Source organism: Etheostoma cragini, chromosome 2 (assembly GCF_013103735.1).
Source record: "Etheostoma cragini isolate CJK2018 chromosome 2, CSU_Ecrag_1.0, whole genome shotgun sequence".
Taxonomy (NCBI): Eukaryota; Metazoa; Chordata; class Actinopteri; order Perciformes; family Percidae; genus Etheostoma; species Etheostoma cragini.
In genome coordinates this window covers 16,178,368-16,195,469 of record NC_048408.1, presented here as the reverse complement: position 1 = coordinate 16,195,469, position 17,102 = coordinate 16,178,368, and the positions used below count along the sequence as shown (strand labels likewise).

The following is a 17,102-nucleotide window of genomic DNA, read 5'->3' as shown; positions in this document are numbered from 1 at the left end:
ATTTCTCTTTTCATCCCAGGGTCACAGAAGTGAGTAAAAGCAATTGGCACAACAACACTTTCTGGAAAGGTTTCTGGTCAAAATGATTTGACCCGTCACCAGATAGGGTCAAGCTTTGGTGCTTGGATTTCAAAAAGAAAAAAAACTGTTGGGAATACAAAACTTACTCCAGCCCAGCTATTTATACTGTAATCTAACAACATACAATTCATCTTCATATTTATCACTGACGCTTTGTGGTTGCTACAATCGGTCATAGTCAGACTACCACAGCAGAACGGAGTGAAACGTTACGGTCGGCCAACCAATTTTCCTCTGACAAACCCGGAAGTTGTTTGTCTGTCTCCCTCTGGCTGGAAGCAGGCAGGCGACCAGCTCCTGCGACTGTAACCTCTCCATTTTGTTGGATAAAGGTGAGCTCATTCTTAATGACATAACATATGAAAAAACTTTACAGCTATGGCGTTGAGTAGAAAGCCTTTATTTCCATGAACATGTTTTCTTTCATGCGTGTTTGTGACTGAAGTGCTTCCTTGTTTACATCCGACCGGCTGCTCTGCTGCTTATAGACACGTGGAGAGACAGGAGGGACACATGCTAACTGTCGACATGTGGAAGTAACAAGAAGCAGCCACTTATAAGCCACAGTGGTTCGTGGTCTCTGTGTTGTAGGGGCCAGTTAAACGTTAGTTACAACAGTAGCTTCCTGCAGAGCTAACTTCTGCCTCAGTCCACCTGCTAGCTCGTTAGCATTTAGCAAGCCGGGGCTACCACAAGGAAAACTCCAGTTAAAGTGCACTTATAAAAACTATTCCGGTTTTTTGCTTGTCATAGTAGCATTAGGTAGTTGTGAGCTTTGTGCAGCTCCTCATGCTGCCACTCTAGCTATACTTCGTGTGTGTTTCCCTGAACAACCAAACACCATGGCAAAAACACCTTAAAGGCAGTGAATTCATCAATCTGCTTCTCCTTTTACCCCTACTAAATTAAAAGTCTTGAATTATAAGTATAAGTACTGACAATGGTATGTTTTTTTTTTGTATCAAAAGTACAAGTACTCATGCATATGACCCCTGTTATATTCTATTATAATATATCAGTATCTTCATTGATGCATTAACATGCAAGCTCTACTTTAATGTTGTAGTTGGTTGTGCTGGAACTAATTCTTTTTTGATTAGCTATATTTACTTTTGAGTAGTATAATCTATTTCAATGCATCTTAGGCTATTTTATAAGATGAGAATATTTTTTTCAATGTAAAATCTTAATCTATAAAACAACTGTAGCTGTGAAATAACTGCATTAAAGTTAAAAAGTGCAAATGCTTCCTCTGAAATATAGTGGAATTGAAGTAGAAAGAAGCATATAATTGATATGCTTGAGTTGAGTACCTCAAAATTGTATTTAACGTCCAATACACACACACAAAAAGACAAACTTCATTACTACTTCATTACATTATCAGACTACAGACAGTGACAATTGATGATGCCAATCAAGTGCGCTGTATATATATTTCCATAGAGATGGCTGGGGCTTAACATTCCACCAACATAGTCAGTAATTTGTCGGTTTCAGCTCTCTGTGCTCTGCTAAAACTTCAAAACCGTCGCTCTCTCTCTTACCGACGGGTAAGACTCTACTTTCCGTCCCTTAATCCCCAGCTGCCGACTTGTGACCGTGCAGCGTGGCCTTTCTGCGGTGTGTGCGGTGTGGGAGCCAATCATCTCCAGCCATCATGGCACAGACACGCAGGGCTGGACAGAGCGATGGGCCGGTGCCCCTTTTCTGTCCAGTGTGTGTGTGTGTGTGTGTGAGAGAGTTAAAGAGACAGAGAGTTGGAAAATTAGCAACACTGTGTGTTTTACAGAGTGTAGTAAGATCATTTCACAGTGTATAACATAATCTTTCAAAGATTTCAGATTATATCTTGTTAAAGTGTTTGTTGTTGACACCTAACAGGTGATACAACTACATCCAAACTGTTTTTTAGCAACGGTTTGGTAAAATAGTAAATCCACATCTGATTGCAGACAGCTGATCCCTTTTCTTGTTCAGCTTTGGTAATAAACCCCAATGGATTTCAGAACAAGACCTAAGTCTGTGCCTTTCCTGTTATTGACCCCGGCCTGTGTTTCCTTAGTCCTCAGTGCTGTAGATTGGGTTGTAGTTGACATAACCATATTTGCATTAAGGAGGATAGTTTAGAGAGAAAATATATAATAAACAATCCACATAATAGTATACCAATTGGATATCCTGAATTGGTATTGGTGGATTGGGCATCAGCCAGATGTGACAGATCGATGGTAAATACAACAAAAATATGGCTAATAGAAATTTGATAACGTTAGACAATACTGCTATTTGAATGACCATGAAAAATAATAATTAGTTGCAGCCTTGCATGTTTTATGAAACTTACAGTTAAGTGATATTCAGTAAACGTTGTTTGTTTCGCTAAGTGTCGTTTTTATACAATATGACAATATTATCAGTTATTAATTGCATATTGCTTTCAATTGTGAGGAGTTGTGATAATAGTAATAACTCATATTGGTTTTGTGTGTTTTTATCCCTGCAGTCCGCTTCAGCCACTGAGCTCACCATCTCCCCAGGTGGGAGTGTTATTAAGGTGTGTGCATGTGTGTGTGGATTGAGTCTCTTTTGGGGTGATGTACTGTACGTACCAGGATCGGAAGGAGTTGGAGGATGATCTCTATCAAGAGGATGAAAGGGACTCTGAGGGGTCAGAGGTTAACAGCGAGCTGGAGTTCCACCTCTACAGCCAGCTCCACTACTCTTCTAATGCTGGTGTGTTAGAGGAGCAGGAGGATAGAGGAGGAGAAGAGGCAGAGGGCCAGAACAGCCAGCAGCTTGAGGTGCCTGAGAAGACTGTAGATGTTGACGGGGAACAGGAACAGACTGGAGGAAGTAGGACTTCGTCACCTAATTTGAGCGAGTTACTGCAGCACCTGAAGTACAAAAAGAAGGGAGAGAAACCAGATAAACAGAGGCAGGGAAAAGGTGACCATAAAGGTCAGAGGTCTTTGTCGTCATCACTTTTTGAGGAGGTCATTGTGATTGACTCCAGCCCTGATGTCATCTCCATCTCTGATGATGACACTACCGATGAGGATAAAGGAGTCTGCGCATTAAAGGGTCGAGGCTTAAACCAGCGGCAGACTTCTACCCCAGCCCAACAGGTAGAGAGCAAAGAGTGATATGTTGTGCTTGTGTAGATAATGATTGTCCGCTAAGCCTCACCCCCTTAGTTACTGTTGTTACCCTTGTCAAGCCCTCCATCTATTTACGGCACAAATGGAGTTGAAATTAATAACAGTGGCAGATGTACCACGCAACATTTTTAAAGCTATCCCTGATTTTTAGACAAAAGCAGCTTCATTTCCAGCCACCAGCTGTTGATTTTGCCGTCCTTAACGACTTTTACGGTCAGATTTTACCGGAAGTAGCTAGCTAATAAGCTAACATTAGCTACATGTGCTGGTTGAAAATGCCATATCCAGGTGTCTTAAATATGTACTGTACTTCACGGCTATATCCATGATATTGTGCTAAAAGACTAACGACTAAAGGCACACTTCCCAGGCAAACAGTCTGAATCCTCACCAGTTAAGGATTCATGTAGGGAATAAAGAAGCAACATTGTTCTTGTATTGCACTGGACTGGCAGTTAGTCCTTGTATTATAAATATGATAAGAAATAACAAGATTATTCCATCCTAACATAACCCTGTTTGGCTGCTTATCTTACTTGGACTACTTTTTTGTAGTTTCAAACAGTATGCTTTAGTTTTAGGCAATACATAAGTCACAACTTCAGCAACACTTGTAGTGTAATGAACAACTTTATTGCAAGAGCAGTGTGGGTGGAGGATGAGGCATAACCAAAGTGTTTGGCAAACATAACGCTATCTCGGGTAACATTGCTGGGTTTGCTTAAGTGTAAAGTTCTGCATATCCATAAATACTACATAGGGGATGTGCTACTCATGAAAGGGGCTTTTCAAATGAAGTCTAACCCCACAAACTAATGTAGTCTGGTGTGCTTCTTGGCCATGGAAGTAATGCTGTGTAAGGTCACTACTGTAGTTAACTAGTTAGCCAGAGATTCTAACAGTTGCAGCATGTTTTAGAGCGGAAAAATGCACAGGTTAAGCCATTCCCTACACTTTTGCTCTTGTGCTTTTTCTATTGGAAAGGCTGAAAAGAAGACACCAACCTCCAAACTCTTCAGATAAACTTTATTTCAAAACTCAGGGGGATCCATATCACAATAAAAACACACACAAATACAAAATTACAAAATATAAAGCCTTCCACAAAAAATAAAGTATAAAGTATCACTGTTACGCACCTTGTACACAACATGTGGATAGATGTAAAGCTTGACTACTGATGTTTTTTGTTTTCAGCTAATATTGCTTTCCCATCATAAGGGATGGGTGGTAAAGCTACTTTATATGGAGATCTACTGTATGGTTGTTGTTTGGTCATCTAGGGAACTGAGAAAAGGAGTGTCCGTGTGCCAGTGACTGTGGACTCCAGCAGCTCCGAGTCTGATTCAGATCAGTCGGAGTCAAAGTCTGATATGTCAGATTCTTCCGATTCTGATGGTCTGGAGAACTGGATGATCCTGGGTCGAGGAAACCAAGATGGAGACCAGTCCATCTCACTCAACCTGAAGGGAGGGTCTGACAACAACACAGGTGGGTTGATGTGGGGTTTGTCCTGGGTCGGTTGTGCATTGTGCAGACTTTTGTAATATATTTTTGTGTATTTGCATGTGTGGAAAATGGAAACGGTAAGTAGTTTGGTTCCGTCCAGCTCATTCAGAGCACTTAGCCTACCTGCAGCACATTGGTAAGGAGTGGGCACAGTGGTGGGCTACACTGTGAACCCTGCAAATGTGCATGTTTGTACATATGTAGCGCCTCTGTCTGCATGTTTACGTAATTGTAAGCTCTTAGCATTCTTGGCGCTGTCTGCCCAGTTGCTTGCTTCTCTGATGCATCTTTAAGTATGTTTGTGTGCATTATTTATTGATATGTGCGCGAAGGCTTGTGTGAGTGTGAATATTTATTTGTATAAAATATTCTAGTTCTAATCAGCATGCATGTGTACATACACGCGCATGGCAACAGTCATAACGCTAATGCCAAAAACAAACAAATGGAGAGAAAACAATGCGGGAGGGGAGGTCGGGAGAGATGGGAGTAATCAAAAAATGAATAAAAATGTTCCCTGCAAATCTCTTCAGATCTACACATTATCTCAACCTGCAGCCTCAGCCACCTCTCCAGCCCCCATTTCCCTCCTACCTAACTCTCCCCAATCTCATTCTTTTATCCTATTTTCTCACTATTGTGCTCTTTCTTTCTCCCTCTCTCTCTCTCTCTCTCTCTCTCTCTCTCTCTGTGTCTCTCTCACTGTTTCTGCCTCATTTGAATTTTCCTGGGTTGATGTTTCTGCAAGAATGCTCACTGCCTCCTCTACACACAACTGGGCTAAAGGAGGGGGTCTGGAGCTGTTGGGAAGGCTTTAGGTTTGTCCTGGTTTTGGGCAGAAAGAAGCATTTTAGGTCTCTCTCTCTCTCTCTCTCGTCTGGCTTCTCTCTGTGATCTTTGGAGCTTGACCTCATGTCTGCACATGGGGGGTCATGGATGTGGTGTGGAAGGGGTCTTAAAGTGAATTGGGGGAAGGTTTTAGCCACAAAAAAGGAATTGAAGGCAAAGAAATGTTGAGGGAGGGGCCTCAATAGTCTTGAGCTGTGCAATAATTTGATTCTACATAGTAATACTTAGTAGCAGGGATTGAGTGTGTGTGTGTGTGTGTGTTTGTGTGTGTGTGTGTGTGTGTGTGTTCACGCTGGCAAAGTGGCAAAATATGTTTTTCCTATTATCATGGATCCCATGAAAATACAATAACCAACAAGGAATTAATAACAAGTATTATACTCTATGAAGAATCTTTAGGCTACCGGACAAGAATTTTGTATCGAAAGTGTTTTGGTAGTATTTTAAACACAACACCATGTGGAGAGCAAAAGAGGCAAAACACATTGGCCGTAATTCAGTCTCGTAACCCCTCAGCTACGACTCAGTAGCTCAGTGACTCGAATTTAACTTTTTATAATTTTTTTTAATACATTTATCTGTGTTCGGATGCAGATATGTTTATAGAGATTAGCTGAAAGATTGCCTGGGCCTAAAAAGTATTAACTGTAATACGTGACCAGCACATGGAAGACAAAGTGTTGCCCCTGATCTCCGTTTTCTGGATGCCTCCAAAGGTTGAATCGTTGTCAGACCAATAGCCGATGGCCGAGAAATAGCCGAGATTAAACAAGTATTGTCCAATATAGCTAATTCCTCTGTGCTATAGAGCTTTGTTGTTGTCCGAAAATGATTAAAAACACATCAGTGAGCCACACTGTTGCACTGGGTGACATGTCTATTCATAACAATAAATATAGGCTGTGTAGTTTATTTTAGTCACTCCTGCTGCTGTAAATTAGCCTGGATGCCAGCCAAACTTAGCCCCGCCCTCAACATTTGAGGTTGGGAAGATCAGTCTGAACTTGATCCGTTGTGGAGCAACTATACTCGCATAAGAGCAATTGGGACCAATCAAATTTTCAGAGCGGGCTTTTTACGATGACAGTAACGTAATCAACCACGTCACCAAGGAGCGCTTGGGTTGAATTTGTTTACAACAAAGGTGGCTGCCACTGGAGAATTGAGATGTGTAGATTCTGCTATTGCATCTGTTATAGAAGATATCGACAGTTCATTCATTTTAAAATAGAAACAGAGAACCGCGTAAATGATTCTCCAACAAATACACTCCGTTTTTCTACGTCATATTACTTCTGTTTGAGTGATGTAATGACTGCCCAGCTGTTTTGGAAATTAGTGAGCTGCTTCTTTTTTTTTTTTTGGGGGATTTCCATCTTCAGTAGGAACAATGCTTGGGCAAAGAGTCACAGCCAGGGTGGGGAAGTCAGCATTGTTCTTTTAGATTTGTTGACAAAAATAAATCTGCCAGCAAGAGTTTCTGTTCTTGTGTTTTAAAGTATTATACAGCAATTTCAGGTTCTTACCTGATTTTGTGATTCTTCTAGAACATTTAAACATTTACATGCTTTAATGTTAAAACAGCACTTCCATTTCCCGATTTCCACTGTCCATGGCTGCTGCACTTGTATTCACCCTCTTAAGCCCCCATCACAAAGATGCACGTCTGCTCTGATTGGCCAGCACATTTTCGTGAGTCTTGGTAGATCTCCGCTGTGTTTATTCATTCCGGAGCCTGACTGCAGCGGAGTATATAGCTCCGTGGACTTTCTGCCATGAAAAATCACCAATAAAGGCTTTTAAACCAAATACTACACAACAGCACATGTTCCCGCATGTGACCCGAAACTGGGGAGAAACGACCAACATTGGCCGCCAAGATTACAGCTATCTGGCGTTTGCACTCAGCTACTGTTGTAGTGACACACGCTAATGGAGTACAGCAGCACTTTCTACGGTCATAAATAAGATAAAGGCTTCTCAACAAAATACTACATCAACGAAAATGTTTCAGGAGTAATGTGACTCGGAATTGGGGAGGATTTAACAACATTATACAGCCAAGATTACATCTTTTACTGGTGTTAGCATGCAACTACATAACATTGTTTTGGAAAAAAAATACTCCAGTCCTGCCTACCTGGAGCATATGACCAATCATAGAAGAACCACTTGGAGTTCCATATCACTCTGCTGAGAGTAGAAAAAACTGTTGAAACCGGAGCGCTCAAACAGTTGAAAACGTTTTACTTCATCATTTTGGCCGACATTGTGATAGGAAATACGGTAAAGTGTAACAGTTCCACTTTAAAGCTAAACTGAGACACTTATCCTAAAAAAAAAAAACACCTCTGCCAACTTTATCAAAATCAATACACTTTTATTAAATAAAACGTTAACTGTTAAACAAAAGAACAGGTGCTGTTTTTAAGGTGATTAAGTTGATAATAAGGGGCATGAAGATCTGTGTGGCATTATCTCTACTAAACTTTTAACTTGGGGCCCAAACTTGTTTTTTTCCATCCATCCATACATCTTCATCCACTTATCCGGTATTGGGTCGCGGGGGCAGCAGCTCCAGCAGGGGACCCCAAACTTCCCTTTTTTGCCTTGGTTTTTTACTTTACTCAAAACCGAATGCATATTAAAAAAAAAAAATAAGATTGATGTTGATGGTCCTTTAAATGTGAGGATTTTGTGTTTTTCTCCATTTTTTCCTCTTCACGTTTTTCAATCATTATATAGACAAAACAGAAAATTGATTTAATTGAGAAAATAATCAGATTACTCTATGAAAATAATTGTTTGCAGCCTAAGTGGCACTCCAAAATCCCAGTTTGATCTGTCAGCTTGTGAAAAATTCCCCTTTGGCACAAAGTAGTCTATTTTTAAATTTGTAATGTGCACTTACTTACAAAAACAATTTAGCATTCATTTATAAAATAGTATGTATGTATATATATGTATGTATGTGTATATATATATATATATATATATAAAAAATACCGTTTACAATTAGTATGTTCTATGGAGCTGGGGCGCGGTTTTGATTATTCCTTCTCTTGTCCTCTGATTGAAGTCGAGATAGAACACTGACTTATCTTTACATGCTTTTTATTTTACAAAGAAATGCAGAGAGAAGGCCCATTTTAGGAAGACCTTTTCTGACTACCATAACCGTTACATCCATTATCCAGGGCTGTCGGATAAATATAAAAATTCATTTCTGATTTTATATGCCATGTTGTGTGTTGACTGCTTAGGCCTAGCTTGTTTTTTCACATTTGTGTGGTTGAGTAACAGGTTTTCACAGCAGTGACTAATAGTATTTGTACGCCTAAACCCCATCTCAGCATCAGCCTCAAATCACATTCACTACACTTAGTCTCCCCCTTTCCCCCAACAGAAATTGAATCTTTTTATCCTTATTCTCTCTTTCTGTCTCTCTACTACATGGTGTCACTTGTTCACATACTCTTACAATCTAATCTTTTTTCACTCCATCACATATGGTTTTTATAAAATACATGGACACACACATACACACACACTGATGCACACACAGCCCAAGTAGCTATCTGTCACCTGGCTGTATAGGGGCAGCTGTTGGTGGGTGGATCTGTAGGGACACTGGATAAGGAAAAGATAGAGAAAAGGGGGACGAGCGAGGGCCGTCTGCCTGTCCGGCAGCCATGCAGCATCAACCAGATGGAACAAGAGGGTAAAAAGCAGGGCTTTCCAAAATCCAGCTCAGTGCCTTTCCCACCCGGAGAGGTGTGCATGTACATGCCCGTGAATGAATCCAGAGTGTAGGCGTGGTGTGCTGAAGCTAAACTTGAATCGTAAATGCTTAAACTTCCCTCAGTGGTCACACTTTTTTCTCCCCCAGTTCTCTCCTTAGCTTTTTTGTCCCCTCGGTCTTGGTCAGTGCACACCAAACTTTGTTTGAGGCTTAGAGAGTCAGTTCTGGGTTGCTATCGGGGTGGCCGATAACATCTGTGTGTGTGTGTGTGTGTGTGTGTGTGTGTGTGTTTGTGTGTGTGTGCGCTTCACTGAAAGTCTTGGTGAATTAAAGAGAAAGGAGTATATTTGCACCCAAAGGTTAAATCTCTCTATCTCACAGAAATTAAGGTAAGCCTTCTCTTCTCTTTTCTTTTCTTCTCTTCTCCAGCAAAGTTTTGGCTCTGCTGCGTTGTTCTTTACTGTTTTATTATGCTGTTCACATTGCCAAGGCATAACAAAAATGTCTTTATCATCTCAAATTTGTGTGTTAAAAGCAGTAGTATGAATGTTTTCACTCTGTACCTTTTATATGTGTATGAATAAGTGATGCTGTTTCGGGGCTGAAGCTTTTTTTTCTCGCACATTTTTGTACTCTGAGACCTCTGTTGGCCTTTCTATATTTAAAAGTGTGTGTCATCTAAACTCACATGCCAGTGTTATGTTCGAACAGAGGGAAATATGGATTTAGTTGGCTTCTCTGTGTGTGTGTGTTGTGGCTGTGGGCATCAGGATTGTAAAATTAGATTACAATGGCATGTTGGGTACCACACTAGGTGTGTGTGTAGTGGGTGTGTGGGTGGGCGGGCGGGCGCTGCAGAAGGGAGGCATGGATAGGATCAGCTCTTATCTTGGCTGCCCAGTGCCACACGAGGTGTAACGCCACACCCACACTACCACACAGTGTGTTTGAACAGGCACACACAAACACACACTATGAAATCGCTGTGCCATAGTTTGACTAGTATTAACCAGTTTTTACAGAGGATATGCAAATTAGATGTGACTACTGTGTAGGCCTAATAATAGCGCATGCAAAATAAATTGTAGAAATTCAGCTGAAAGCTTCTGCTTTAATTTTTAAAATAGCTTTTGATTGAACAATCATTTGATGCCAGTGGCCACTGAAATATATAATGACAACTGTAATCTGTTAAATTAAACGGTAGTTTCATTTTAATATGAAAAATCCCCTTGGTCAGCAGTACTGTCCATTATCATGCCATTTAAGTTGTCTCCAGGCTTGACTTCTTATGTCAAAATAAATTCCACATTTTGGCCTCAATGTTATTGTTTTCACATTGAAAAGATGTATGGTTGTTTACTTTTTTGGACATACTCATCAGAGAGTACGATGCAACGGCTATGTGTGTATACAGTGTTTAGACAAGATGGCCCTTTAATGGTTCCCTTGAACTAACCTTCACCCAACTATTTTTACTAAAAGTATGCACAACCGTAAAGGAAGTTTCATTTGACTTTACATTGTCCCTTTCTTGTGTCATTGCTGAACAGATTCACTATCAATTAAATTATGTCAATTGTTCAATCCCTCTTTTAACTTTGAACCAGGCCCTCTACTTTTCCCACCGTTTTCCTATAAAATTTAGGTAAATTGATTGTTTACACAAGATAAGAACAGCAAGTAGAAATCTAGATTGAACCGGAAAGAATTCAAAGCAGCGCTACAGTTTACATCCAATGAAATCTTGTGTGGACGGACTGACAGACAGCAGGGCTCAGCGTCAGACAGAGGGGCAGAGAGAGAGAGAGAGAGATAAAAATGTGAGTAAGCTAAAGTGAATGAGACAGGCCCTAAAAAAGGATCGGCCACGGTGTTCTGTTGGTCAGCCCCGGTTTGTCTCCAAGCTAAGATCTCAGAGTGGCTCTACCAGAGTATAGCTGGATCTTTGGCTGCACACACTGACATCCAGCTCTGTCTGCATTTCTGGCTGCCTGTCTGGCTGCCTGTCTGCCTGCCTGCCTGTCTGCCTGCCTGTCTGCCTGTCTGCCTGTCTGCCTGTCTGCCTGTCTGCCTGCCTGCCTGCCTGCCTGTCTGTCTGTCTGTCTGTCTGTCTGTCTGTCTGTCTGTCTGTCTGTGCTGGTTTTGAGGCTGTGTATTTTAAGATGAATAAAACAGCTGTTTATCTCGTGAGCCGTATTATAGTTATGAAGTGTCGGCCACATTTGAATTTTTTTGTTTAAAGCTTTAAGTTGATGCCATTTCAATAGTCACAGTTTATGATTCGGAAATTTGTGTAATTTGCATTACAGAAATTTAACTTAATGTTTAACATATGACTCGTTTATTGTAACCTTTTTCTACCTCTACTTGCCTTTGTATGAATTACTATTAGATTAGGATCCCTGCTATTAGTTACTGCAGACTTTCTTTTATGCTGGTATGTAGAGTTTATTTATATCACACGTATCTGCATCTGGAAGAGACAAGCCATCCTTTATGAAAGTAGTCTTTGTCAAAATAATCTATGAAAATTTCTCTATTTTTCTCTTGGAAACTTTGACTAAAAACACCCAGGCCTCTGCGGTTGCGGGTGCAGGTGCTCATTTGTATCAAGAAGAAAACATTTTAGCTACCCTTACACACACACACATACACACACACACACACACACACACACACACACACACACACACACACACACACACACACACACACACACACACACAAGCTTTGCCTGCCGAGTGTCTTGAAAAAAACATGTAATGGCTTAGACTCTTATTAAAGATACTTATTATCAATTATAACGATGATAATATTATTCATGTAAATGAGCGAAATTTTTTAGAGTGAAAGTGAAGGTGTGATGCGAGGTTTGATGCTGTGTGTGTTGAAGTGTGAAGGTGTGTGCATCTAAAGACAAAAGTGTGTGTGTATGTGTAAGAGCCAGTGTCAGCCTCACCACGCCTGAGGTGAGCCCAATAACCGTGCCCTGGCCCACTGGAACGAAGTTTCACCGTCTTTAGTTCCGAATAGAGAAAGAATGTGACATAAAATGAAATAGATTTCAACACTATACGGTTTTTATGTGGATCTGTTGAACTGTGGTTTTTGGATTTCTGTTTTTTTTTAATAGCAAAAACATACAACCTCCCGTTTTCAGTAGCTGTAGCCTGAAGGAAAGGGTAATAAACTGGAGACCAGAGGGTCCCTACTGTAGTTGTGTGTGTGTGTGTGTGTGGGGGGGGGGGGCAGCATAGGGAATCCCTGTCTTCTTCTTTAACCTTTATTTAACCAGGATATCCCATTGAGAGCAAGGATTTCTTTTCTAAGGAGACCTGCAGCAGACATTGTGCCCTGAAGCTACAGGATAAGACATCTAGACAAATACACGCACACACTTGTAAAAACCCTCATGTATGATTAAATAAAACTTCTAAGCCTCAACACCTTAATCCTGCATTGTATGACCTTTTCCACACCGTTGTGCATTTTCTCCCCTGTCTTGTCCTTTTTGTAAGAATATCTGAAGAGAATGACTGGAGGGAAGGGACTGAAACTAGCAGAGAAAAAAAATGTCAATTACAATTACCAATAATCATTATAATTAAGCAATCACTTAATAGGAAATCAAATTATTGTGTGGGGTGACAGAGGGACATCCTGTGGGACTGTATTCATTTCTGTTCTTTTGTTTGGCCGGAGAACTTTGTCCTCATTGTCTTTCCTTGTTTTTTGGGCTGGGAGGGGTCGTCGAGAGGGCTTTATTAACTGGTAGCCTAGGGTGGTGATATTTTTTTGGGATTGGAGGAGGGGAAGAGTTTGGAGGGATATGTATTAATATTAATAGGTTTTTTTAGGATGAGGAACAGGAGGAATAGGGGTGAGGTGGGGGGGGCAGAGAAAGGCAGTCACGGATCCACAAAATCACCCTTTTCCTCGTTCTTCTCCTCCCTTTTCCTCTCCCCTCTTCTTCCGTGGGTATTACCACTAGCAGAGCTGTTATGGAATCATAAGTTCAGTTTAACAGTCAACAGGATAAGAGGGACAACCCAAAACACCCAATGCACACATTTAGGGTTAGTACACTTGCTCCGGTATGCAAAGGGTTGCCTAATAATAGCCGGGAAATGTTTTTCACAAGGTCCCCAAGGATGACCGTGTGTGTGTGTGTGTGTGTGTTCATGTATATGTGTGAGATTCTTGGCAGTGTACCACATAGACACACAAGTGTGCCTGTTTAGCAGCTTCCTCTCCAGAGGCTTCTGGAAGTGTGTATGTGGCCATTCCAAGGCTTCTCCCCATGTCTCTTAATTAAGGCACTCGTCAGACAGAGACCAGCTGGGCCTGGTCTGGCCTAGCTGGCACTCCCCATATTTAAGTCAATCCAGCCCTTCTCTCGTCCCTCAATCACTTTCTACTTCTCTCCCTCACTTTCCCTTCATCTTCCCTCTTCTATCTTTGATTCCCTTCCTTTGTTTTTTGTATTTGTATATTTTACCCAATGCTATGTGTTGTTAATACTGATGATTGATTTGTATGCGCTCTGTTTACATGTGTACACTTAACTGCTTGACCTTTCCATCACGCCTGGCTTCAATAAAACACTAATTAGGAGCCCCATTAGGATCCAAATGCTTGCCAGGTAATAGGCCCTTAAATACCAGGATTTACTGTATGTGTTTGCTGGAACACACTAGAGACTTAAGCAGTCGTCATGACAGGAAAATGCTAACTCTTAACAGATGAAATGCAAGTTTTTCTTCTCTGATGGACAAAAGAACTGTAAAAACTGTAATTGAAAAATAGGATTAAGGCCAGTTTTTTCATTTTCAATCTATTCTTTAACTGTATTTTTGGGGTTGGGTGCATTGCTTGAATTCTAACTGAAAATTTTAAAATATAATATGTTGAGGAGATTTTGACTGGCAGTATACTGTCATGCTTGTTGGATGCTGATTCTTTGGCCACATGTTTTGAAAAAACACACACAGCTGCACATTTGCTAAGATGTAGCTTGTGTCTGACACAATTGAATATTTCAGAAAAGAATACACTGCTGTTATCAATGCGGTCGTCAGCAGGAGTTCATTTGTAGGCATGATCTCTCAAATATTTTTTAAAGCAAGCTCAGGCAAAGGGTGTCTCGTAAATTTGTCATCCATGCACATTCATACCCACACACCTTTCTTCCCCTAACCCTTCAGCTCCACCCCCCCTCCATCTCATCCATCCATCCATCCATCCATCGTTCCATACAACAAGACCAAGCCCTGGTTACGTGGCTGTTGCTATGCTGGGCTTGCAGGGTCAGAAATCATGCTATAAGCTTTCCTGTGCTAATCCAGCTTGTATCTGGGATAGGTTTGAGAGGTTGCATACCTTGTTCTCATTTCTGCATTCCTTGTCTAAATGTGGTAATTTGTTATTACCAGTGGGGTAAATTTCCTGTGTTGGAAAAACGGCCCAGCATTTGGATGACTTTTGTCACCTGGTTTATAACATTATGTGTCTCTGAATGAAGTTGAAGTTTTTGCTCATGCACGTGTTACTGCGTGCACACATGCCTCTGCATTAGCACACCCTGGCCACCCCTTTATCCGGGGGATTATGGTTAAATGGAATGCTGAGATTCTGGGGGCGAGCAACCGATAAAGCCAATGTCGGCGTAGGGAGAGAAAATTAATTATTGAGGATAAAATCAGAGCGAATGAGATAGTTACCAACTCGTCTGGGAGTTTAGTCATTGATATTTCGGCACAGGCTGCCAGACAACAAGCAGAGTTCGTCACACCATTAATGTGAGCCTTGTTTTGTGTGTCAGTGAAAGTATGTGTGTATACCTACGAGCAGAGCTTTACAAACTTTGAAAGGTTTTGGGATCCTCAAATAGAACAGCACTTGGGTTTTATGAAGTCTTACATACATTTAGATTTAGCTTTTTTTCCCCCTGTCTCCTCTTATACATTTTAATCCTATATATTTTTTTCAAACATCTTCCTTTACTTTGAACCATATTTGTTAACATATTCAACCAGAATTTAATTGAGTTTTGACAAAGTTAGTGAAATGAATGTAAACAATGGGTTACTTAGTGTAAGAAGCAAATTTATAATTTCATTTTATTCCAACTGGTTGAAATATCCTACTGTGAATGCAGGTTTGATCAGTTTTTTGTGAGTATTGAGTCACTTTGAGACACTGAATTTGTTCTTAAATATGATTTGTTTAATAGGAAATCCAAAACCCACGGTGCAAGAAGGTAAATATCCCAAATATGGTGGAAGAAAGAATTTTGGTGCATGGAAAAAATAGTACTGTTGTTGGCAGAGGATCTTTGTGAAATGTAAGGCAAAGCAGCTTTATTTGTATAGCACATTTCAGCAATAGGGCAATTCAAAGGGCTTTACACAAAACACTTAAATAAAAACAGATATAACCCAAGAATAAACAGTTAAAAAACAAAAACAGACACAGCACAAGAATAAAAGTTACAGTGCAGTATAAGAAATTAAACATTAAAGAAATGAACAACTATTTAAAGCAAGGCAACATCAGAGAGAAAGGTTAAAAAGAACTGAGAGAAGCAGCAGATCTGCAGTTTTCTGGGAGTTTGTTCCAGATACGAGGAGCATAAAAACTGAATGCTGCTTCCCCTTGTTTGGTTCTGACTCTGGGGACAGAAAGCAGACCTGTCCCAGATGACCGTCTGGGTGGTTCATTGTGTAGTAGAAGATCAGAAATGGATTTTGGCCCTAAACCAGGATTTTAAAGTAACAATATACACAAATATCAAAACTGTATCGGCATTGAATGGTTTCTATACATGCAATTCATTTCAGAAATAATTTTAGTTTAATGCCCAGTTACCACCAATATACCACCGAGAGATGTGTCTTCATTTTTCATCTTCTCTGCTTTTGCCTTCTTGTTTTTACGTCTTACTCTTACAGCTTACTACACATATTTTTGTTAAAATTCATTGTGCTAAACAGTTTTGTCACTCTGTAGCAATGAGATGGCCAGAACAAACCTGAATTGATAAAACAGTATCTTGTAGACTTATCAACACTTTACCAGTTTGGCGTTACTGTGGTTTTACACCACAAATAATGAAAACTAAACTACAAACCAGGCTGTTGTGCGGTCATAGCTCACTATTTTTGGGCCATAGAACGGAAACAACAAAAGTAAAAAAGCCTGGAAAAGAGTTTCATGATTTCAGGAGAGTCCTGAGTGGTCAGTGTTACAAGTCAGCTGCAAACAAAAAATTGTCTGTCATTACAGAACTAGTATCTATATCGGATCTAGTATAAAATCTCATCAGATTTATGCTGTGTGCTTGTATGGCTGTGCGTGCGTGCATGCAGGTGAGTGCATTTTTCTCCTCTGAGTGAAGACTGCAGACTGATCAATAGTAATTGGGTTGAGTGTCTCAGGCCTGGTTCTCTCCTTTTGTACTTTAGGCCTTTTGTAGGCTGACATAGGGCCAGAAGTGAAAGAGGACAGGGGAGAGAAAGAAAGGGAAGAAAGAAGTGGGGAGACAGAGAAAATGGAGGATGTTTGCAAGTCGATGAGCATGACCAACTCTCTCAACCAAATCTCCGGATATTTATTCAGCATTAATCACTAATCTAAAAAATCTTCCTCCCTTTCTGTCTACCCTCTATTCTTTTCATTCACACGCTGTGTGTGTGTGTGTGTGTGTGTGTGTGTGTGTGTGTGTGTGTGTGTGTGTGTGTGTGTGTGTGTGTGTGTGT

At 40.6% G+C, this 17,102-nt stretch overlaps 1 protein-coding gene across 1 annotated transcript in view; it reads left to right on the top strand.

Moving 5' to 3' along the window:
- Positions 1-298: 298 nt before the first annotated feature.
- The window catches only part of zcchc7 (zinc finger, CCHC domain containing 7), a 51,236-nt gene continuing 34,432 nt past the window's right edge, over positions 299-17,102 (top strand). Inside the window, exons 1-3 of the mRNA XM_034858463.1 lie at positions 299-413; positions 2,588-3,209; positions 4,526-4,733. Coding sequence (XP_034714354.1) covers positions 2,679-3,209; positions 4,526-4,733 — 739 coding nt within the window. The 5' untranslated portion in view covers positions 299-413; positions 2,588-2,678. The remainder of the gene's footprint in view (positions 414-2,587; positions 3,210-4,525; positions 4,734-17,102) is intronic.